At 52.4% G+C, this 23708-nt stretch overlaps 1 protein-coding gene across 1 annotated transcript in view; it reads right to left on the bottom strand.

The window, feature by feature from the left end:
- Nucleotides 1-21373, bottom strand: part of JAG1 (jagged canonical Notch ligand 1) — a 35624-nt gene extending 14251 nt beyond the window's left edge. Inside the window, exons 1-6 of the mRNA XM_082858200.1 lie at nucleotides 20756-21373; nucleotides 20012-20317; nucleotides 11390-11441; nucleotides 5830-6084; nucleotides 4094-4154; nucleotides 134-264 (exon numbers count right to left, since the gene is read on the bottom strand). Coding sequence (XP_082714326.1) covers nucleotides 134-264; nucleotides 4094-4154; nucleotides 5830-6084; nucleotides 11390-11441; nucleotides 20012-20317; nucleotides 20756-20836 — 886 coding nt within the window. The 5' untranslated portion in view covers nucleotides 20837-21373. The remainder of the gene's footprint in view (nucleotides 1-133; nucleotides 265-4093; nucleotides 4155-5829; nucleotides 6085-11389; nucleotides 11442-20011; nucleotides 20318-20755) is intronic.
- Nucleotides 21374-23708: the final 2335 nt, after the last annotated feature.

The raw sequence follows: 23708 nt of genomic DNA, 5'->3' as shown, positions 1-23708 counted from the left end.
CACAGGGTTAAAGGCAAATTCAAACAGATTTAGAATAAAAGCCCCTGCAAATAAAAATAAATGAAAGTACAAACCAAATCACCCACACCCCACCCCCGACCTCCAGCCCCACCCAGGCCCTCCCCAGACATACCTTTGTCGCAGAGCTGGCCACCCCAGTTGGTCTCACAGAGGCACTGCCAGGGCTCGTTACAGGTGCCGTGGACGCACCCTGGGTGTGGGATGCACTTGTCACAGTACAGGCCCTGCCAGCCATACTGGCACCTGGGGACACACAGCAAACCCTGCTTTACCCTTTAGAACTTGCAGGGAGATCGGAGCCAGAAAAACACAAGGATGCAAAGCCCAGGCTTGCTGCTTCTGGCGACAGGATGGTAGACTGTCAAGGTCTGTCCGGGGGTTCACTCTAAGCAAACATTTTCCCAGTTGGACTGAGGTCCCCTCCCAGGCGACCCCCAACAAAAGGAGGGCTGTTTGGGGAGAGGCCAGCACTGGGCTGCCCTCCACAAAGCCCCTCTCTCTTCTCAGGCTCCCCCATGAGCCCAGGGCGGAGGCTTGGAATAAATCAAGCCCTGGGGGGAAGGCAAGGGCTCTCCCTGCAGTGACAACAATAGCCATGCGAAGCCTCTGCAGACGCAGCCCTTTGGGCAAGTTTTACACAGCAACGCGGCTGGGCTGTGTCCCAGCAGCAAGTCACGACCCCAGCACACAAAAATGCACCGAGACACCAAGTGCGGCAGGAAACTGCCTCCCAAGGAGGCTCCCTGAAATCAGACGAGGAGGGAGAGGGGCTCCCTTCCTTGGAGAGATGGGGTAGGATCTCTGGACCCATTTCTGCAGGGAGGACGAGGAAAGCAACAGCGCTTGGAACCGTTTCCGTACATGATTTATGACCTGCCCCCCTCGTGGCTCCTTAGGCTAATTTATTTCATAGTTATTTCTCACTTTGCACACACACACACACACACACAGTCAACTTGGTTTATCTCGTATTGGGGAAGGGAGTCGAGTTTCCTTTATAAGCGCCTCATTAATCGGACTCTCTGGAGGCCAAATGGTGCCTTTGATCCCCAAACAAAAACACAAACATACACCTTCACCTGGGGCAGGGGCTCCGCTACTCTCCCCTCAAGTTTCAAGCCCTCTGAAACTCTAACTGCCTTCTCAGAAATCAAGCTCTAGCAAACAGGAGCTGGCAGTGGGGGCAGCCCACAGTGGAGTGAAGGTGGGGTGAGCCAGAAACAGCGACCAGCAAATATTTCCATGACGGGACCCAGGAAAGCCATGGTCAGAATCGCCTCCCCCGCAAAGAAGGAAAGGCGTTCTGCGTCCAGAGAGCTGGAGGTGGGCTAAAAATCCTTGTCATGGGAAAATTACAGGGAACCAGCTAATCGCTAATCATCCACGGCCGGGAGTCAACTCAGCCCCTGAGAATTCTGACTCACCACTTCCTAACTCCTAAAAGCAAGCCATCCACGCCCCAGCACACAGAACCACCAGGCTGTGCGGCTAAAAATCAGAGGATTCTGGTTCATCTAAAACGAAACTCCGGTCTAAATGGCAAGGCACTATTAAAGGAGTCAAATAAGAACAAAGTAAATCCTCTGGTAGAAATGTTTTTTCAAAGTGGACACTCAAGGTAGTGGGAGATCACGGGGACGCTTGTGTAAAGACCGATAGCCTTAGTTTGAAAGGTAGATATTAAGAAGGAACTGACTGGGAAATAGCATTATTCTTACAGTCTTTCCCTCATTGCCTTCCAGATGAAGGATCACTACACCTCTTCCATTTGCTTAATACAAGGAGTAAGAGGCAGCTGAGGACCCGCCTCCGCTCTTAATCAGTGAGAGCTGGATACCCGAGCATAAGAAAGGAACCACAAGAGGCCCTGGATGACTTCAAAAGAAAACAAATAAAAATACTGACCCTAAAAGAGGCATCCACAAGGTTATCCCAGTGTAATAATATATGATTAAGGTTCTCATGAGAAATTGAAGTGACTTTCCTCATAGGATGATTCATAATTGAGTCTGATATTATTGGCAGGCTCGCAATAAAGCAAGACTGTGCACCCAGAAAAAGGGATTCCAGGTCGACCTGGGAGCAAGAGAAGCAGTAAAGTGTTCTCATGCGGGGGAAAAAACAAGACAAAACACACCTCTGTAATACATGATCGGAAGGACAACTTACAGGTAACTTGCCATCAGCTATTTCTGGAGCAGGAAGCAACCAGAACTTCCTTGGCGAGAAGGTTCTGTTCTGATTTTTCAAGGGAAGGAGAAGGAGATGGCCTGGGAGACCATGCAAATGATGTGTGGGAAAGTCACACCTTAAGTAAATAAGGGCCTGCGAGTCCAGGCAGGGAGTGGGAGGGAGACTTCGAAAGAGAAAGGCCTAAATTCTGGAAACAAAGCCTGCTGTTCTGGCTGGGAGGGCCCTCCCCAGGCAGCAGTGTGTTTATTCTGATGACAGGAGCAGAAATCGAGGTTGCCCTTGACTGATACTCATCTGAGCTGAGCACCCGCGTGCTGAGCACGAAGCGGGCGCAGCAGAGTCCCTGAGAGCACGGCTGATCTGACTCTCCGGAACAACCTTCACGAAGAAGAGCCTGCCCCCAAGCTTGACAGTAACGCTGTTAAATACCACAGTCGGCTGCCACCAGCGATGGGGGTTCGCAGGCGAAGCCCTTCAGTCTTCCAGAAAGTAAACTTATCTTTCTGAAGTGCAGGAAGAGACAATTTCAGGCCAGCCTGGTTTTGTTTTCCTTCCAGCTGCCCTGATTCCCACTTCAGCTTCAAGCCCCAGAGCTCAGAGCTCCCCGCTGCATGGGAGGGGAGCTGCGGCAGCAGGGCACAAAGGTACGGAGGACCACAGGGGTCTTCAGGATTTTCGGAGCAGCAAAATCCTGTGGCTGTGCTCAGCCTGTCGAAATGCAGATTTCTGGGCCCAACCTAGGGACTGGGGTTCCGTGGGTGTGGGGGGGCACCCAGCAACCTGCATTTCCACACGTCCCTGGTTAACTCAGGGAATGACACTCTGAGTACTGAGGTTTGGAGGCAGTGAATCCCAAAGTATGGTCCCCGCCCCCCCAGCAAGAACAGCACTGCTGGGGGCTTGTTAGAAATGCAGAGACTTGAGTCCACCCCAAGCTATGGAAATCAGGATCTGCGTCATCACAAGAGTCCCAGGTAATGTCAGTTTGAGATGCACTGGTTTAGACTAAGGATTCGTAAGTTTCCCTGGGCTCAAACTGGGGTAGCTTTGGGGGAAAACATGACAGGCCCAAAGGAACCATTGAGTGTCACATTAAATCTGCTAATCCTTCAGATTTGGGAGGAGAGTAAAGTGGGCGATCATGTCAAAATGCCACAGACACCAACAGTATTTCCTGAAACAAGCCTTTCCCAGATTGGCATGATGTACATTTCAAGAAGTTCCAAAAACTGTAATCGGGAAGCCGTGGGGGAGGTCTCCATTTGGCTTCTTGCATTGTCCGGGACCATAAAAGAACAGACTTCAAAGGCCAGCAGCAAAAGTCTACATTCATCAGGCTCAACTGACAAGATTCCAGCGCAGCCATTAACCTCTCAGCACCGGCCAGGCTCCCGCCTGCAAAGGGGCCAGGAGATTGTCCTAATCCCATTCTAAAGAATGCTCCACTTTCCCCTATTGATGGGAAAAGTGGGGGAGGGCTGGGAGACAGAAAACCAGGCGGGGGCTGGAGGGTGGAGGAGGAGAGAGACCGCCGCAAAAACCAAACCCACAGCCCTCCATCTAGTCCATTAGCACTTTAAGGGGAAGATTATAAAAACGAGTTATCAATTTACAGAACCGTTAATACATGAAGTCACTGACTATGCCCAGAAGAGTTTTTTTTTTTTTCCCCCCGAGAGAGAAGCGTGTGCATTTCACTGGACAGCTGGTATAATTTAATAAGCTTCGGATGTGCCTACTTGAAAAAAAAAATTTTTTTTTTTTTTTGGTAATGCTTTCTTGTCCTCCAAAGTAAAAGAGGCGTATTCACAATAAAGTCAGTCCTCCTCTTGTATTAAAGGGATCATTATTAGGAAAAAAAAAGAGTTTAGTTGTTTACCTGCAGTCACCTGGGAGTTTGCAAGACCCATGCTTGGGGCTACAGCCCTGCCGGCAAATAGCTGTAAAAAAAACAAAAAACAAAAAACACAGAAGGATGTGTCAGCACACTGCCAGTTTCTTGCACTGTCACCATCATGAGAATGACCTCGTCCATTAAGCCAACAAAATCCACTATTTTATGAGATCTCGTATCAAGCCCACTGTAAGGAGAGGAAGACGGGAGGTGCCCCAAGAATAAACCCAGCTTTAAACTTCAAGGCCATGCTAGCAGATCCTCAAACATGATAGCACTTGGGGACAAAATGCAGGCAAGCAGGTGGGGGAAGGGGAGCTTTACGGAGTCTCCGAACAATAGCTATGCTGCTCCCGGTCAATTCCCACCCTCGCCAAAAGCAAAAAGGAGGTCTAATCCTTCCTCAACTCTGTCCCCCAGCCTCTTCAGAACCCTCTGACCAAATAAATGCCTGGTGTCTCTAAAATCCCATGGGACTCACGAAGCCAACCAGGCCGGCTTCACTTGGCTGGCTAATCCACGGGCCAGATCTGGTGGTCCTTTTTTTTTTTTTTTTTTTGCAAAGTATCCACAACAAAACCATTCTGCTTCCTTTATTGAAAAAAGTTTTTGAACAGACATTAAAAAATAGTAGGTAGATACTTTTTAAGTAATTGTTACTGATTTTTAGGACACCAACTATTTAAAATATGGTTTATCAATCCTTTCATTTGGATCCCAGGAAGGCCATCCTTTTCACTCTTGTCTCTAATTATTTAAGAAAGCAATATTGCCCAGGAGACCTGCAAATTCCTCTCTTTGCCCTACCCTTCAGTCACAGTTCAAAAATTCGTTTTTCAACTTGAGTTTATCTTACAGGAATTTACCAAATTATGTGAACTAAGCAGAGTGTGTTAATGTTGGTGAGGGCCTATTACATGGTTGACTAGAATTATACACCAATTTGCTATGAATTAGAAGCTTTGTAAAGGTAAAGACCACAGATAATTCTGTGAATGTCTGTGAATATGTGATAACTCCCTGTATTCTAATAGACAGGGCTGGGACAGTAGACAGGAGGTCTGGAAGTTTATCCCACTGTGGAGGCGTTCAGTTCACCACTCGCCCCCTCCCCTCAATACCACGGCCCCCAGAGATGCCCAGTGAAAGCTGCCGTAAGGCCACCCTGAGCCCAAGGGCTGTCATTTTTCACAAGCTGTTCAGACATTGGCTGGGCTAACCCAGTCCCACCTGGCATCTGTTTTGCGTCGGATGCCTTAAAAAGCAGAGCCTGAGAAGGGGGTTCGGGCACAGAGAAAGAGGTAGAGGGCAGATGGGCAGGGGAAGAAGCTGAGCAAGAATGTGGTCTCAGCGGGAGCTTGGCCTCAGCCTGATCCCAGGGGAAACTCTGGAGTGTGAACTGTAGCCCAGAGTTAACGCAAAGGGGGCTGTGGCCTTCTTACGCCCATGTCAGCCATTCACAGACTGTGAGCTGGAGGGACGGGGCGTGGAGTGCCACCTGTTTGGCCAAGGACAACGTTCAGAGAAGGAGATGTTAGCAGCCAATGCTCAGAGCATCTGGGGGATGGGGTACCAACGGCATCTTCATGCTTCAGGCCTAGAAAACAGCCCAAATCTCACCATACCCAAGAAAGCCACCTGATGGCAGGGGCGTGAGAACATGACACCCAAAGGGACAGCCACCAGGAGCTGGTTAACCCACCAGGCACGCCCACACACACCTTTGTTACATTCAGGGCCCATCCAGCCTTCCATGCACGTTTTGTTGCCATTCTGGTCGCAGGCGTAGTGGCCAAAGAAGTCGTCTCTGGGTCGGCAGAACTTATTGCAGCCGAAGCCATAGTAATAGTCATCACAGGTCACGCGGATCTGATACTCAAAGTGGGCCACCCCCGTGTTCTGCTTCAGCGTCTGCCACTGCCGGCTGGGGTTGATCATGCCTGAGTGAGAAGCCTTTTCAATAATGCTGTCGGGTTCTAGAGGCAAAAAAAAAAAAAAAAGGATTAATCACACCAACATTTACATCAGATATCAGAGCTTTCTCCCCCCACCGTTTTGATGACTTTTAATAACAACAAATGCACACGGCACAAAATTCAAACAACACAAAAGGGCAAAAAATGAGCCATTCATCTCCCTCCCCATCATACATTTACCCTTTTTACTGGGCATGTAGTATTTCTTCATCTGGAAATAAAGTGAAATCATTTACCTAGTTCCCAATATGTGCACTGAGGTTGTTTTGGCCTTTGGCTATTAAGCAAAGCCACAGGGAACATCCTTGAACATATTTGCCTGTATGTGGTTCTAGAAAAAAGAAATATCCCAGAAATGGAAGTGCTGGATCGAAGAAGACACACACAAGCAACACGCTTCCGCCCAGAAAACCCAAACCACCAGGAACAAAAGCCCCATCTGTCTGCCCTCCCACCAGCAAAGGAAACTGTTTCCCAACAGCAGTGCCAACACTGCGTTATCAGACTTTCTGATTTAATGGGTATTTAATTAAGTGATGGTGAGCATCCTTTTGACAAAACCATGTGTATCAGCTCCTCTGAACTTCAATCTGTTTCTCTCCTTTGCCAACTTTTCTATTGCGCTGTTTGGTCATACTGGTTTGCAAAAGCTCTTTACATGTGATAGAAAGTGGCCCCTTATGGAAGGCTATTCTTGAAGAAATTTCATTATTCCAGGTAAAGGTTAGCAATCTTTATTTTCTGGCTTTAGAGTTTTGTGTCTTGCTTTAGAAAGGCTGTGTCTATTTCCAAACTCTTCACTGGAAGCCAAAGAGTAATTTTTTTTTAATTATAAACTTTGTCACCTCTTAAGCTGGCATTTAAATAACAATACCATGAACTTGATGCATTTCACCTTTCACCTTTGCCCAGAAGGCAGATGGGAAAAGCATTCATCCCAGTTTACAGACAGGTAGACTGAGGGTCAGGCTCCTTAAAGAGCACCTACTGAGGAAAAGAGACACACCTGGGGCCCAAACAGGTCCAGGAGGAAGAAGTGGTCCCTGCCCTGGGGTCACCTATCACTTAGTATGAGAAGAGACAGGTACAAAAATAGCTCCAAACTCCAGGTGCCAGGAGTTCAGGGGAGGGGCGTGAAAAGGAAACAAGGCCCCGAGTCAGCACCCACCCTGGTCCTGTGTTTGTTTTCTTAAACCTGCCAGCACCAACCCTTGACGCCTTGTCAAATTCAAGGCCACCTTGGAGAGACCGTTAGGACCTGCTTGCAGTGTCTGTGTGATTCTTATCCACATACACCCCTTTTTCTAGGCCTGTGCTCGTCTGCAAGGCTAGGCAAACCCCACAGGTGACCAGGAGACGGGCACTCCTAGGCAGCTTCGGCCACACTCCACTTCCAACAGCGCCCCAGCCCTCACCCTCTGGGCTCTTTACCTGTGGGCAAGACGGGCCTTGAACAAGCCTGCATACCTGCAGACCTACACCCCGGCACGCATGAAGCACTTGCAGAGGAAGCTTTCCTAACCTGAGTTTTGCAAATAAACACGGGCCAAAGAATGACAAAAATGTCCCTGCATTAACTGTGTGCTTCCTCTGCTGGTTCAATGAAAAAGTGTAGTGAGCTATTACCATGTGATGATGAGATCTTAATAAAGGGATTACTTAAACACACTAGCCTTCTCAGGCAGGCTGCAACAACAAACAATTCAGACAAGAGTCCGGGGTTATCCTAAAGGCACAGGCTGACATGTCAGCCAGTGGTTTGGTATGCTCTCTATTTCCGGGAAATGCTGTGAAGACATCATTTCAGAATCCTCAATGGGGCTAACAGGTCTGTATAACTAACTTCACACCTGCGTGACAGATTTTTCCTAAGGGCCCAGAGGGAGTTGAGTGTGTCTGTGACACACTTTCTGGCATCTGGATTACAGAGATGCTTCTTCTAAGCTGCTGTTGCCTGAATCACACTTCCTATCAGCTCAGGGCATTACCAGTGTTTTTGGGGTAGTTCAGTTCATAGCCCAGCTTTAAGATTGGAAGGGGATATTACCAGGCCTTCCTACAACCTTGAACTGCATGAAGATGGAGCACGAAGAATCCACAACAGCCTTGCAGGCCAAGGAGGAGGGGATGAGAGGCGAGTCTGAGCAGAATCCTGCAACCACGCCAACCACAAACCTTAACCAAGAAGGCTTAACCAAGAAGGCTAACAGTATAAGGAAAACCTGGTCCTAAGTATGCCAACCTGTGTTTACATATCTATTGATCAGAACGAGAAACTGAAATCATTTGCTCTGGGGGAGAGAGTAAGATCTGCACCCTTATATAGTGCAGTGCTGAAATGCAATAGCAACGACCTTGGAGGGCTGGCCTCAGAAAATACTTTCTAACATGTGTACATCACCTGGGTTTCACTTGGGCCAGGCTCTGCTCCCAAGGGTTCATTGCAGAGCTGACGTGAGAAGGAATTCTCTGTTCCCAAGCTCAGGACTCTGCCTCTAATCTGAAGCCTTGTTTGGTCCCCAAAGAGCAGCCAACCCCAGTTGGGTTGCTACACATCCTCAGCGTCTGCCCTCATGGAGGACAGTGCCTTGGGAGGGACAGAGGGTGAAGGGAGTAAAAGCAAAACATTCCAGGCAGTGTGAACAGCACGTGCAAAGGCCCTGAGGCAGGAGAGAATGTGATGCATTTGAGGACAGAAAGTTGACTGGTGGGGTTTGAGAGAACACAGGTATGACAGATGACAACGTGGCATGTGAGATGGAGCTGGCAGGGAGACAAGACTGGGCCATGCAAGGGGCTTTGGGGCCACACAAAGATCTGTCCCAAGGGCAACAGGAAGTTACCAAGTGGCTCTCAGTAAAGGTGACACTCAAATGTTATGCTCTGAAAAGATCAAGATGGCAGGAGAATGGAGAAAGTGCTGGAGGTGGACCAGAGTAGATAGGGGTGCATTAATTCAGCCGCTACTGTAAGAATTCAGGCGTAAGCAGACGGTGACATGGACCAGGGTAGCAGCAGGGGAGGTGGAGGGAGGCAAACCCAGTCAGGATTGGGTGTGGAGCACTGGACATAAGATTTTCAGAACTTGGAGGTGGATTAGATACTGATGCTAAGAGAGGGTGGTACACAGGAGGTGCTGTCCAGATTTCTGGCTTATGGTACTGGGCGTTCAAATGCTGGTGCCAGTCGTCCATAAAGGGCCCTAGGCGGGCTCTGCTTTTGGGGAGGGAAGATGACACATTTGGTTCTGAATATGCTGGAATCCGAGATACCTTGGAAGCATCACAAAGGGAGGCTGCACAAGCGCGTGGATAAGCCACTCACAGCAAACCCCCATCCCTCCTCACCAGGGTCACAAAGGGCTTCCCTGGTGGCGCAGTGGTTGAGAGTCTGCCTGCCGATGCAGGGGACACAGGTTCATGCCCCGGTCCGGGAGGATCCCACATGCCGCGGAGCAGCTAGGCCCATGAGCCATGGCCGCTGAGCCTGCGCGTCCGGAGCCTGTGCTCCGCAACGGGAGAGGCCACAACAGTGAGAGGCCCGCGTACCGCAAAAAAAAAAAAAAAAAAAAAAAAAGTGAGGCTCAATGCCCTGCAGTGGGCATTCCGTGACTTTGAGGCAACCCCTCTCCTTCAAGAGTAGAGGCCTGAACGCCCTTTATCTCTACCCCAAGTCTTCCTGTGTCCTTCCAGTGATTTTACCTCTTAGCAAGAGAGGAGAGGCTCCAGAGCCCCAAAATGGGGCAGACAACCGTGGGCAGCTCTGGAGGGGCACCAGCTTCTGGAGGAACAGCTACCTGACCCGTGGGCTGGTGGAAGGCCCAGGAAGGGCCCTGCAAACACTAGGGGCCCCTTGTACACCCTGACAGGTGTCCTAACCCAGCTCTTACCAGGAGCCAGGGTCAACCTCAAGGATGCTCACGCCACCGGCCAGCCTGTGTTAACATCTGCACCAGGACATCTGAAGAGCCTGTATCCCCCTCCCCCTCCCCCATCTTCCCAATGTACAGTTACCATTGTAAGCAGGTCAGCGACATAACGCTCACCCAGCCCACAACGCGTGTGGCAGGGGAGGGAACAGAGAACAAACAGGTGCCCAGGACCCTGACTGGCATCAGCCACAGCCCAGCCCACTGCCTCCCCTCCCTCCACCAACAGCAGGACGGGGGTATCACTCGGGGAGGAAGGTCCACGGATCTGGACTTCAGATGCCAAAGCACAAGGAGTGACCCAAACGGCCTGAAGCTTCTGGCAACCGGGGCTCAGCAGTGATCGAGCGGCTCAAGGTGGGCCAGCGAGACAGTTGGGCAGTGGCTTGGATTCTAAGCCCTCACTGTGCCCTCTCTGGTTATTCACCAGTCCCAGAGTCAGGAAGAAAAAAGCAAGGCGAGAAGAGGGGGAAATGTTCTTAGCAGCAAACACACCAAGGGTCAGAGAGGATGAGACACGCAGAGGGATGGGATCGGGGGGCACACAGAGACACCAGGCCAGTCAACCCCTCCTCTTGCGCAGACTCAGGTTTCAGCGTGAATCAAGTTTTCCCATGACAACCACCCAGATCCTGCTGGCAAAAAGGGAACTGGCTGGCAGTCTCAGCGAGGGAGGGGAAACGTATTTTGAAGCTACAATCCAAGAGCAAAGACTCCGTTCTAAGCCAGACAGATGCTGCCGTTTCTACCGGCATCCTCTAGGGCTTCCCCCGACCCCAGCACCCACCCACCCCCAGCAGCCCTGAAAAGCAGCCTGCGCTGAGAACAGAGCCACCTTTCAGAAGGGGACAAGGCCAGTGTGATGGCTGTGAGGCACTGGAACACCTGTCATGCAGTGTGGGAAACCCTGACCGGCTGGGGGCTCACCTGCCCAACAAGTGAAATTCAAGGTCGGTCTTTAGAGCCCAAAGCCACCTCTTCGGGCTTTATCTTTCCGATGAGAGATTAAATGCTCACTTAAACTTTAAATGGACTTTTAAAAAGTCACTACTTTGATCCTTTCGCAAGTCTACAAGGTTTTAGAGTTGTAAAACCATTAAGATCTCTATCCCAAAGATAATCTAGGGGCCGTATTCAGGGACTGAGTTAACTGGCGATCTGTCCTGGCCACTTAATGTTCCAAGTGAAAATTCTAGGGGAATTGATGGAAAAAGACTCCACGGGGAGGGGGGGGTGCGGGGGGGGCGGGGAGGCAGGGGCAGTGGCAGAAGAGCTCTGAAGCAGCCTGGGGACAGCTCTGTCCAGCTCTGACAAACACCGGGTGCCAAGCTCTGTGCTTCCAGACTCACGCGCTCAGCCCATGGCTGTGATACTTACGGACAGTGTCATTGCTGGAATCCCACGCCTCCACAAGCAAAGTGTAGGACCTCTGTAACACAGATAAACAACAGCTCAGTATTCAGAAACGGGGGTCAGCTCGCAAAGGTCAGGCCTTCTCGGCCTCCCTGCCAAACAAAACCATGCAGCCAAAATGGAAACTGTATTTGCTGTCGAAGTGAGGTCTTGGGTGTTTAGGTCCAGACCGACTCCCCACCCCTCCCCCTAGCACCCACCCCAGGGTGGCAAAAGACACCGGGCCCACCGTGGTCCTCATGCAGGCAGCCTAAGGTCCCGACCAAGAAATGCCATCTCCCTGGACCCGTGCACGCTTTGCGTATGGTTTTCCTAAACTTTCCAGACTCTAACCCTTGTGCTTGAGAAAAACCACACAAAGAATTGATTCTAAGCTAACCAAACCAGGTGTTTGTACCTGGGAGTGGAGGCGCTCACCCAGTGAGGAGGGCTGGGGATTGCTGTTACACTCTGGGCCCTGGTGGGGAGGTCCCCGGGGAGGCCCCTTTTCCTTTGCAGAACCCCTTTGAAAGCCCTGTCTGTGTGAGACCATCTCGGCTCCCACAAGTATCAGGTGACTCCAGGAAGCAGGAGGGGTGGGTAGGTGCAAATAGACTCTGAAGACAAAGGCGGTAACCTAACTTGGGGGTGCAGGGGGGGTGGACTCTAGGGACCAAAGTATAAAAGGAAGAAAGAGCTGCACCCCATGGGTTGTATTTATTGATAAACTTATCTGTCAATAAGATCTAACATTCCAGGAATAATCAGAGTCCACTAACTAAACAAATTCCCTGGACACTGGCGGGATGCCAGCCATTCTACTGAAGGTACCTTTTATCTTCCAGGCTTATCTCAGAATTCCACCTCCTCCCCGTGCCCCCCACCACTGCCAAATCCAAGCCATTAGCAAATTCCCACTTTTACTCAAATCTTCATTTGTAATTTAGAATGAGGTCGGTCTCACAAAACACCAGGGTTTCAAGAAAACTTCTGCTATCTTGGTGCTGGGGAAATGTATCCAAAGGGGTAGAGAGTAGGGAGGAAAGGCACATGAACCCTTTTATGTATCCCCGCCTTGTCAATGGCAGGTACCAGTACGTCGGAAATAGTAGCGTATATTGATCAAATAATACAGTGCCACCTACGAGGTGAAGGCAAAAACAGAGGGGGGAAGAAAAAAAAGAAAAAGGAACTTCATTCATAACTCAAAGCAAGCTTACTGCTCACACAGCGACCCAGCAGGTCTCTGAACATAAAAATATCTTGTGATAGACCCCGCCTTGGAATTCAGCCGAAATATGTTTCATACTCAAAGCAGAGGAGGATTCCATTTCGCTCACTGATAACTGTGGGAAAATGCTCAGAAAAGCAAGCAAAACTGGGCAAGCCGGGGCACATACCCAGTCCTCTCCTGCAAGTGGCCAGAGGTCCAAATTCATTGCTGTCGTCACTGGTGTTTTATTAGTGGAAGTTACACCTTATTTACTGCCTCAGTGTTTCTTAGGACTTCCTACAAATTACCAGACTCTTCCCTGAGAGCACCAAGAAATTAGAGGTTTCTCTACTGATTTGACATGACAGCCAAGTCCAAATGAGGCCAGATGTGGGTCTGATTCTGGATAATGAAGCCCTTCATTTGCTGGTCACGTCGAGACCCACGTTCTCCACTTCCACATATTGTTGTCATTAATCCTCTGATTAAATGCACTGGTACCCGGGAGTTTGTTCAGACTTGTACAGGCACTAAACACATAATATGCCCACAACCCCACGGAAAGGGAAGGCATCCCGGGACCGAGCTGGTGTGACAGTAGTAACTCTGCTTAAAGCTCAAGGGAGAGGGCATCCTTGGTTCTTGCACAAGATCTAGAAGGCCAGGCTCTCTCCCGGACTCATCCTTCCAGAACTGGGAGACCTCAGAAGTCGCTGACCAACATGCCCCACCTTGAGGGGAAAGAGGAGTCCAGAGCCCTTGACACCAGCTGGCATCATGATTTCCCCATGAACGGCCTTCTAGGAGGTGAAGGTGGGGCAGGGGCTGGGGGCTGCAGCACTGACAACGAGGCGTTGGTAGAAAATTCAAGCAGCAGCCCTGGACCGTCTCTCTCCCTTGTTTCAGAGAAGGGCCTGTGGTTCTAGGACTCGCCTCCTGGGGCAGAAGGATTCCTCCCACCCAGCCTTCAGAGAAAAGGATTCTCTCAAGGCTCCTATTAGGAGGCACTCTTAAGCTCCACTCCAACCCCACACAATCGAGATAATTTGGCAATGATTATTGGTTGCTAGGGAACTTTAAGTTTTCCCAGGCCCACGCTTGACCTCTGTACATCCCAGAATGTACATCCCGACTCCGGGATCCAGATCCTGTGCACCTTATGCCATCAAGGCCAGGTACCAGGCCCCAAACTGGCATTCCACTACAATCACATCACACCCAAGTGGCCACTGCAAACCTAACCCTAGAGAGGCCAAGTCCCAGGGCCCTTCTCACTCTTGGGAAGGGGTGCAGGCGAGATGACGGGCAGGTGTTTCAACTTATTAACAAGTTCATACAAAAAAAAAAGAAAACCCGCAAAAAACATAAAAGACAGCAAACACCTGGATTTTTCTTGGTTTCAAACTAGGAGAACAGGATTCTTATAAAAAGCTACCTGGCACTCATCTATTTTTCCTTACATTTTTTCCAGAAAAATGGCCTGGGGGTAAAGCAGGAGGGATGGGCAGCCAGCAGATCTTCAGTCTGGCTTCACAGTGTGAATCGCTCCTGTCCTTCCCCAGCTCCGGGGAAACCTGGCAACACGGCAGCTGGTTCTCACTCTCGTGCAGCAGGAAGGAGCAATGGTCAGCTTTCAGGAGGACCTCTGGGGAGGATGCCCATGGAACTCTACCTCCAGGAGGGTCCTGGCATTGAAGGGCCCCTGGCGCCTCCTCCCACCCTTGGCACTGGGGCTGCGGGAGGCCTGTGTTCCGCGCCCATCCAGCCCCGTGGTGGTTACCTTGGCACCGGGCGGAGTGGTAAGCACTTAATTGCCATATTAAGAAGGGGGGATGTGAGAAACAAAGGTAATTGTGCTGGCAGCTGAGAGCTTCCTCTTCCTGGCAACAGTGGCAGCCAAACCGAGCCCTGAGAAGCTGCTGCTTCCCCTCCTGCCAAGCTGATGGACACAAACAGCCCACCATGCAAACGGCACACGTGCGGCATCCAAAAGCCCGGGCTGCAGGGCAGGCGGCAGGGAGCGCGCCCCGGGAGCGCCCACAGGGCCATTGTACAGAGGCAGCGGCCCCAGGTCGGTCTGGGGCCCTGTGCTCTGCTGACTCAACTGTCGCTTCCTGTGGCTGGCCCTGTATCTGCATTATTTGTGCAGCGGCTGCATTATTCCCCGTAATCCTCATTTCAGTCAATTCGGCCACACTATTGTCCTGCCTGCGTCTGGGTGGCCGGAGTATAAAACATTCCAAGCACAAACGTATTCAATAAAGGCTCCAGAGATGTCATGAGTGGGTACATGCACGCTCGCGCCAACGATTCATGTGTGGCAGGGTTTGGGCAAGGTGAGGCACGGAGGGAGGACAGCCACCCCATGGCATCCCGGCTGAGACCTCAGTCACAGAAAGCAATTTAGTCTGCAGGGCTTGACATTTCAATAGAGTCTGATCTGGTTACAAAGGGTGATTTTCTCATGAAAGCCCACCTCAAAGACTCACCAAGCAGGGCCCCGAAGCTCATATCCAGATTTGAGACTCTCAATGAGAGGCCCCCCCACCCCCTTTCCCATCATTACCCCTACCTGTTTGAAAAGCATCCCACTGATAATTAAATGCACCAGTTACAAAAGGGTGGCGAGGTTAATAGATAGAATACCGAGAAACCAGCCAAGCACAACCGTCCGGTTCACACAGAGCAAGCCTGAACAAGATGCCTTTCTACTCGTTTACCAGAAGCGCATAAAGACTGGGCTGAACTGATGGAGGGCCCTGAATGTTTGACTATTTATGTGCCACTTTTAACCACTGCGAGCCACGCTGTTGTGTCCTCCCAGCACACGCAGTGCACCAGAGACAAATGTCATTGGTGCCACAGAAACAAGGGCCACAGGGCAGGGTAGTGCACGCGGTGATCAGAAACCAGCAAGAAGTCACAACACAGCCACTCACCCCCACCCCATGCCAAGCTAGAGGCGGGATATTTCTGAACCCAGAACCCTACTCCTCCGCCTCTACCATTCTAGAAAACACAAGAATCATCACTTCCCATGCATATCAAAACAAACATCTTCCTAAAGTTGAAAACTAGGTTAGGTTTGTTTAGGGCTAATTTTTTTTTAAAAATGTATTTAAAAGCTGGAGCACTGGAACCTCACCCTGGGGGTTGGAGGGGCAGAGCGTAGGAACATGCCTCTGAACGCTTACCAAGGGGGAGTTCTCAGGAATATTTGCCTTTATGGATTACCATGCTGATTGTATGCATATCCAGAGATTACGCATTCTTACACTGTAACTAATCTCGAAAGCCTGGCATTGGAACCAGGTTCTGGCCCTCCTACAATGGGCCAGTGGCTGCTACGAATCCGGCCAAGACCTCTGTTTGCATTCCTGTTTTCAGATCAGGACGTGAAGACTCCCTGTTGCCTTGGCTTCGTTTTTTCATGAATAACATTTTTCCTCTATGCTAAACTTTCCACATACCTTCCATCCAAAAGGTCCCTTACAACTATTTGCTGTAAAGATTTTAGGCAGCATTCAGATTGCTGGCTTTCTGGGAGGCTACATGCTTTGTAAGTGGCTGCTGCCTCTCCTCCTTAACCATCCAACTCCCCCAAACAGCCTCCATGCCAAAAGCTTCACCATTCTTGAAAAATGCTTGAAGTCCCTGTAGAATTATGGGTGTGGAGCTGGTGGGTTGTAAACTCCTATAAGTACTGGAGGTTTGAATAAGTTGCTAAGAAACAAGACAACAAGGAGGAAGAACACACAGAGGTTACACCTGGAAGAGGAAAGAACGATCAGAAACCAAGTACCTTGAATAGGGATTCCATGGGGGGAGTAGCCATTCTGCAGACACTCAGTACAAAGCAGGCATAGCTCAACTTTCTCTCCAGCCTGGTTTTGCAATGCAGACATATCATTTCATCACTTTAGTTCGAGGTAGGTATCTTAGGGCAAAGGGTGTTTTCCCCATACACAGAAAGTCGCTTGCTCTGAGCACGTACACACGTATGCTATTTGTATGCACGCATGCTGACCACGTGGGTGGCACAGTCTGACTGCAGAGAGGAGCCAGTTCAAATGAGAATCCCATCCCTCCACGTGGCTACCCATCTGCGGAGGCCTAGGGACCCGAAAGCACAGAGGAAGGCATAAAGGCAAGGGCATGTCAGTTACGGTCTGCGACTAACCTTATAGCATCCGATTTACCCAAACCCCTGGCTGTTGGTCATTCAGGCCTCAAGTGTGATGCCAAAGCTGGCATCCCTCTAGTATGCAAGAATCATACTTCACTGGGTTTTCCTAAAAGATGGAAGTTGATCTCAGCAAGCCTTTTGTCAATGTCAATGGCATTTAAATATGAGGCCAAGAGACCAGGTACCTGAACTGCTTCCCCCCAAATTTCTCCAGATTCACTTCACTCCAGGGCCAGCAAAGCATCAGTACAGCTAACTGGGGCTCTGGAGTTCCTAAAAAGCTTTTGGGACTGGGTAGTGGTAATTACACTAATGTACTTTTAATTATCAGGCACTTCTGGGATTTAGTACTAATTTTGGGAAGTGCAACTTAACCATTTCAGTGATTTCTAAATGGTTATTCCCCAATCATTTCCCGTTGAGCCTAATTACCTCCGATAATGCATGGTCTTATCACTGGGTCCCCTGATTGGAGGATCATAAATCAGGCTAGTTGCTTCAAGTCAAGCCCCTCTGAGCAGCACTGCTATGATTAGAAGCCACGAAAGAAAACCATCACCAGGCTGCGGCTCGGGCAGTGGACCCCAAGTGGGACACAATCAGATACTGTCTGGAGGGCAGGCCCACACCACAGAGCTTCTCACAAGGACACTGGCCTGTGGATTACACTTCAGATCTGACCAAATCGTTTTCTCCTCTTCCTCTTCAGAACACAAGCAGTTGTTTGATTGGGGCCATAATTCCAGACAAAACACATAATTACACCACCTTCTAAAGTGACCTTCTTTTGTGCACCCTGAACCACCTCTCTGCCACTGTCAGCAAACTTGGGAGGAACCACACGGACACTAATTGTGGCTGCCTAAGGGTTAGAAGCTTAGGGGCCAGGAAGTCCAAGGTAGTTTAGATTTTTTATTTTTTTAAACCCTGTATCCTCCTTGTTCCATCTTGAATTCTATACCAAGTTCAGCTATTACCTATTTAAGATATCAGCTTTAAATAGACACGCTCACTAATATTTAATTGCCAAACTGAGTGAAGCTGTGCGATCTACTTAGGTACTAATCCAGCTACCTAAGTGCTTTCACTTCAGTTAACACTCACACTGGAATCATTCTTGAAAGTTACAGACAGTGGTGTTTCTCCAACCGTGCTGGGGAAAATAACAGGGCACACCCCACCTCCACTCTCTCTTGGGAAGTCAAGCTTACGCTGCACAGCAGGCCTTTTTGGGGCGGTGGGGTGGGGAGTTGTTTAGGAGGGAAGCAGGCATTTGGCCCAGCTTCAAAAGAACCACACTCTCAGTGTGAGCTCCAGCCGTCTCCCCCATTCTAGAAAAGCCGAGAGTCTATTTCATGGTTGGTGACCCGCGGGGCCTGAAACCACAGACGAGCACCAGCAAATCAATCGTCTCCCTGCCCTCACACACCACTGCCGCTCTTCCCCATCTCGGGCTCTCTGCCAAGTGTCAAAAGGAGGCAGACACACCTTCTGGGTCACTTTCCCCAGCCAGCCAGGGAAGCAAGGCTCCCTGTGTTCATCCCAGCCGTTTCTCTGACCCTCCTCTCCAAGAGGAACCTCAGCCAGCCCTGCAGCTTTTCCACATCAGTAATAAGATTCCTTTTATGGTCTTGTGAAAAGCGAGGGGCTCCGGACTGATCCTCCAGGCGGGTGTAACCACCTGCAGGCCCCTTCCCCCTACCTCCAAACACACGGACAAGGGCAAGGGCGGTCAGTCGTCACAGTCAACTTGGGCCCAGCCAGATTAAAAAGCGGCCAACCTCTTTAGCTTAAAGTTCTCCCTAAAGGGGATTAACAAACAAGATAAACACTCTTTGTAAAAATGAGATCCCACAACAGACTCAGTCCTCCATTCTCAGAGAATTCCACAAACCACAGGTTTTTATAAGCCCCTTTTAATGGCATGTTCTGATAAATGTCTCATCCCACCCAGGCAGAGGGCACTTTATAACGCCAGCCCCAGTCAACGTGGGCCTTGAGAGGCACCCCGAGCTTCTCACATACTCCAAGGCTGACTCTCTCCCCTCCCTTCTCACAGTTGCGATTGCAGCCCTAGCCCGCGATAGGAGGCAGCAGAGTGCGCCCCATCAGAGCACGTGGCGAAGAGTATTCCCCAGGGCACCGACCTCCCCCTCTCACCACCCACCCGCCCAGCACAGGCCGGGCCAAGCCCCAGTCCTGGTACTGAGTCACGCCTCCTGGACGGCAGGAGCGGGGCAGAGGGCACCAACATTTTCCCCTTTCCTCCCCTTCTGCAATCACACTCATCTTCCTTCCACCCATTTCGAGACGTTGCCAGGGCCTCGCTGCAAGATCGGCCAGCGGGGCCCGAGCCTCGAGCGGCTCCGGAGTCGTGGGTCTGTGCACTTGCACCCGTAGGGGCTGCCTCGCTCGGGCCGCCCCTTCCAGGCCTCGGCACGCCCCCCGACGCTCGCGGGGCCCGCGCGCCCACCGGACGAGGGCGCACCCCCGCCCTTCCCGGGGAAGTTTGCAAACACAGCTGTTCCAGAGCCCGGGAACCGCTGTTAGTGAGGCCACAAGGGCTACGCCGCGCGGGGGCGAGGGCAGGAAGGGGCCGACAGGGGGCGGGTGGCTCCCGTGCCCACAGCTCTGGGGAAAGCCCGGCCGCCTCTCCGGCGGCGGCCGCCCCCGGCCTTACCCTCAGCCCAGAGCGCGCCCCCGCACGCACCGAAATCTCCCGGGGAGCAGCGGGAAGTGGGCTCCCCACACCCTCCAGGAAGGACACACCCGCCCTCCCGGCTGCTCACGGGAAACGCGAGGGTGCCAATTTGGACGGCGTTCGGAGGCCAGAACTGTGCCGAGCCGCCTTCCCCGGCGCATCAGGTTTAATAAGGCTGAGCAAAGATCATCTATAATGACCTCCTGGCTCGGGCGGTTACTCTCGGGCCTTCACGTTGTAAGTTTCAACCGGCCTTCCTAGGAGCCTTGCCCCACCATCCGCTCTGGGGTCCCACTTTCGTGCGCTTAGCAAAAAGCACTGGGGCTGGGGCCTGCCGAGATCTAGCTACAGAGCCTCGGCTCCCTAACCCCGCCACCACAGAGACATCCCGGGTTAGCGCCGAGCTTCCAGCCAAGGCCCTTTAAATCCCTCTCCTCTCGCAAGAGAAAGCAGAGCTCGGCCCACGGGTGCAAACCACCGTCCGTCCGCCCCCCGGCCGTCACTCACCGGCCAGGCAAAACTGAAAGGTAGCACGATGCGGTTGCGTTCGTTGCCACGACTGGCCTTGAGGTTGAAGGTGTTGCCCCCAATGACAGGCGTGGACCCTGAGCCAAAGCTGCAGGGCCCCCCGGCCGTGACGCGCGACTGGTACTCCTTGAGGCACACTTTGAAGTACGTGTCACACTCGTCGCGGGAGCACTTGCGGTCCCCCGGGTTCCGGGCGCCGCCGCAGCAGTTCCCGTTTTGCAGCTCCCCGTTCACGTTCTGCATGGAAAGGATCTCCAACTCGAACTGGCCGGAGGCCCCGCACACCTGCCGGCGAGAGAGGGAGGGAGGGAGGTCAGCGCAGGGGAAAGTTGTTTTCTTCGGGGGTGGAAGTGGCGACTCCGTCCCCGCCCGCCCCGACAAGCCCTTGGCGCCAAGTGAAATTAATTTTACAAAACTGGGTGCAAGGACTCAACGTGATTCCCGAGCTTGAGAGGCTAGAGTGGGAGCAAACTGATACGACTGCCCCCCCCCCCACCCCGGGAGCAAGAGCGGAGCGAACGCGCGCTCTGCCCAGCCTGGAGTGTACATTTAGGAGCCAGGGGGCTCCCCCAGCCCAAGTGCAGCTTCTTGGGCGCAGGGGCCGGGGCGGGAGCCGGCGCCCCAGGGCTACCGAGCCCGCTCCAGAGGCTCAACCGCAGGCGTCCGGGGCGCCGCGAGGGAAAGAAGAGGACGGGTCGGGAGAGTGGCCCGTTGGGCTCTTACCTTGGCTCGCAGGGCGCAGAGCAGGGCGAGCAGGAGGCTCAGGGGGCGCCCGGGCCGGCCGCGCGTCCGTGGGGAACGCATCGCTGCACCGCGCGCCGCGGGCACTCGGGACGCCGCCGCCGCCGCCGCTGCTGCTCGCGCTGGTGCTGCCGCTGGTGCTGCCGCCGGTGCTGCCGTCGCCGCTGGCCCTGCGGCCGCCGCGTCCCGGCTCTAATATACTCCGCCGATTGGAGCATGCACGACTGGAAAACAACACCACTTTTCAAAAGCCCTTTCAAGAGCGGCCCGTTCCAGAAGGCAAAGAGCCCGGCCTCCTTTTATTATTCTGATCGCTTCTTTGAGGCGCTCCCCCTCCTCTTCCACCTCCCGGCTTTCTTTCCTTCTCTCGAGCTCCCCTTCTTTTATTATTATGATTATGCGCAGCCTTTTATTCCCTTTCAGATCAGCTGCTTAGAGAGGAGGGAGGGAGGGGAGAAAAAAAAAAAACAACCCGAACCCAGCTCGCGGGCCGGTCGCAGGTAACACAATGACGCGTGCCCGCCCGGCTCTCGGAGAGGGACTCGGAGAGCCCGTCTGGGAGCCGCGGCCGGGGCTAGCCACCTCTACCCAGCGCGCCTGGCAGGCGCATGCGCGCTTATTAATATTCATGAGGGGCGTGTCCACCATCGACACGCCCCTTCCCTCCCGTTGGATGGGGTGGGGGAGTACAGGGAGGAACTTGGAAGGGGCAGGGGGCTCAGGGACGCGCAGAGACGCGTAGACGTCTGGGGGCCCAGCGCAGACCCCCCCGCCCTCGGGCGCTTTGGGCCAGGCGGGAGGCGGGTAGGGGGTAGGGCGCGGGGAGGAACGGAAGGTCTCCGTTGCTCTGGGACGCGCTAAGCCACTTAGACGCCCGGGGCCCCCCGCGCGGACCGCCCCCTCGGGCACCTCGGGCCGGGCGCCTCTGGCCGCCCGTCGGGGCCCCAGGTGTAGGCCCTGCGGCGCTGCCTGAGCAGTCGGAGCGGGGCAGTTTCCGCCTTCCGAGCCGCCTGCGTCAGCTGCGGCTTTCGCCCCGGGAGGAGGGCCTGCCCGCCGGGAGCCGGGCCGGCTTCCCGCGAGCAAGCTAGCGAGCGAGAGAGTCGCCCAGAGCGCGCGGCTGGCGGCGGCGGCGAGGCTGGCGCGCTGGCCGCCGTCTGCTCGCCCCGCGGAGGCGACCTGGGCAGGCGCTGCTGGGAACTTTGAAAAACTTTCCCGGAGCCAGGCTGGCCGCAGATTCGAGGGGAAGCCTCGGCCGCGCCCTACCCTCTTCCAAACCCGAGTCTGCGGAGCCTCGGAGGGCTCCCAGCTTCCTTTCCAAACCGCGCCGGGGCAGAGGAGGGGAAGCCGGGGGCAGAGGGCGGCTGGCACGAGGGGCGGGGGGAGGAGGGCCCTGCGCAGGCTTTGCAAGAGGCAGGCAGCGATGCAGATGGGCTGGGGCTCGCACCCTCCCCGTCCCGCTGCCCAGGCCGCAGTGCCGGGATTGCACCTGTAGGCGGCCTCCGAGCAGCTCTGGGTGGCCGGAGACTAGCCTGGAAGACAGTCTCACCGCCGTCGCCCGGCAGCAGAACTTGGCTTCTCTGGGGTGGCAGTGGAAACCGATGCTATTTTCTACCTTGAGGCGAGCCTCGCAATTAACAGCGACACTCTAGGTCACAACCAAGGTCGAAGGAAACCTGCGGGCTGGCAGACGCCTCTGCCAACCCCTCTACGGGAGGACCTAATGCTGTGTTGGAGGACATCTCTTTAGGGAAAAGACTGATTTCCCCTGAAAGGTGGACAAAGTTTTGGCCCCTATATTGGGTACGTCCTGAGGAAAAGGGGCCGGATCGTGGCTCAAACCCTCCGAAACTGTGGGGCATGATGGGCTGCAAGGGTGAAAGGAAAATATTTTCCAACATACTGAGTTATGAGAAAATAAAACGGTGGCTAATTTGTAGTTATTTATTTACTGCATTTAATGGGTGGATCAACATGGACAATGTTTTCAGTATTAGATCTCATCATGCTAGGGAATAAAAGAAAGCAGCTAACTGACCTCGTGACATTGGTTCAAAGTCACCAAGGATGGTTTAGGAATTTTGGCATTTTAACAGCCTAAGAAAGGCACCTTCTCTCTTCGTTGTTATTTATTTATTTATTGACCAGTCCACGTGGCTTGCAGGATCTTAGTTCCCCGACCAGGGATTGAACCCCGGCGACCGCAGTGAAAGCACCAAGGCCTAACCGCTGGGCTGCCAGGGAATTCCCAGAAAGGCACCTTCTTAATGGTGATGTGTCCCATCTTGATGATCATTGATGAGAGAATTAGTCCATATTTTGGAAGGGACATATCCAAGATCAGAACCATAAGCAGTAGCAACCTGGGTGTTTTGTCTTAATGTACCGCAGTCCCCACTCTTCCCAATTATACTGAATGCAAGACATCCAGTTGTCATATGTAATCCCATCTAGACTTTGCTCACCAACGTTTCCATACAAACCAATCTCCCCTACCTCCTATCTGCCCCTTCTCACCTCTACCCCCAAATTTTCCCTAATTAGGGTACTAAGGAATGGTTTAAAAGCAAAATGCTGGTACTGGGAAAAAAAAATACACGAAGGGCTGGTAAGGTCTTCAAATGTGCATTCCTTGGAGTTCCCCATATTTGAACCTGTTTTGATTCTGTGCCCCTGTGGCCTGTTTTCCACACACCCCTCAGAAAGGAGCCAGGCCGTTAGCTGAAGAGGTTAGATCCAGCCACCTGACTTAACTCGAGAGGGCTACCTGAGATGGCAGATGCCTCCAGGTGGGGATCTGGTGTGCATGTAAACCGAGGTCAGCTCCAGGCCAGAGGTGAGTTTAGCCCCCTTGAATAATAAGAGAACATAGGTTTCTGAGGGATGGAAACTATCTGATTAACCCTAACTGAAATGTCAAATCACTAATAAACATGAA

The sequence above is a fragment of the Leucopleurus acutus genome (assembly GCF_964270905.1).
Source record: "Leucopleurus acutus genome assembly, chromosome: 16".
In the NCBI taxonomy this organism is placed as follows: domain Eukaryota; kingdom Metazoa; phylum Chordata; class Mammalia; order Artiodactyla; family Delphinidae; genus Leucopleurus; species Leucopleurus acutus.
The sequence above is the reverse complement of the archived record's forward strand: the minus strand, read 5'-3'. Positions and strand labels throughout refer to the sequence as shown.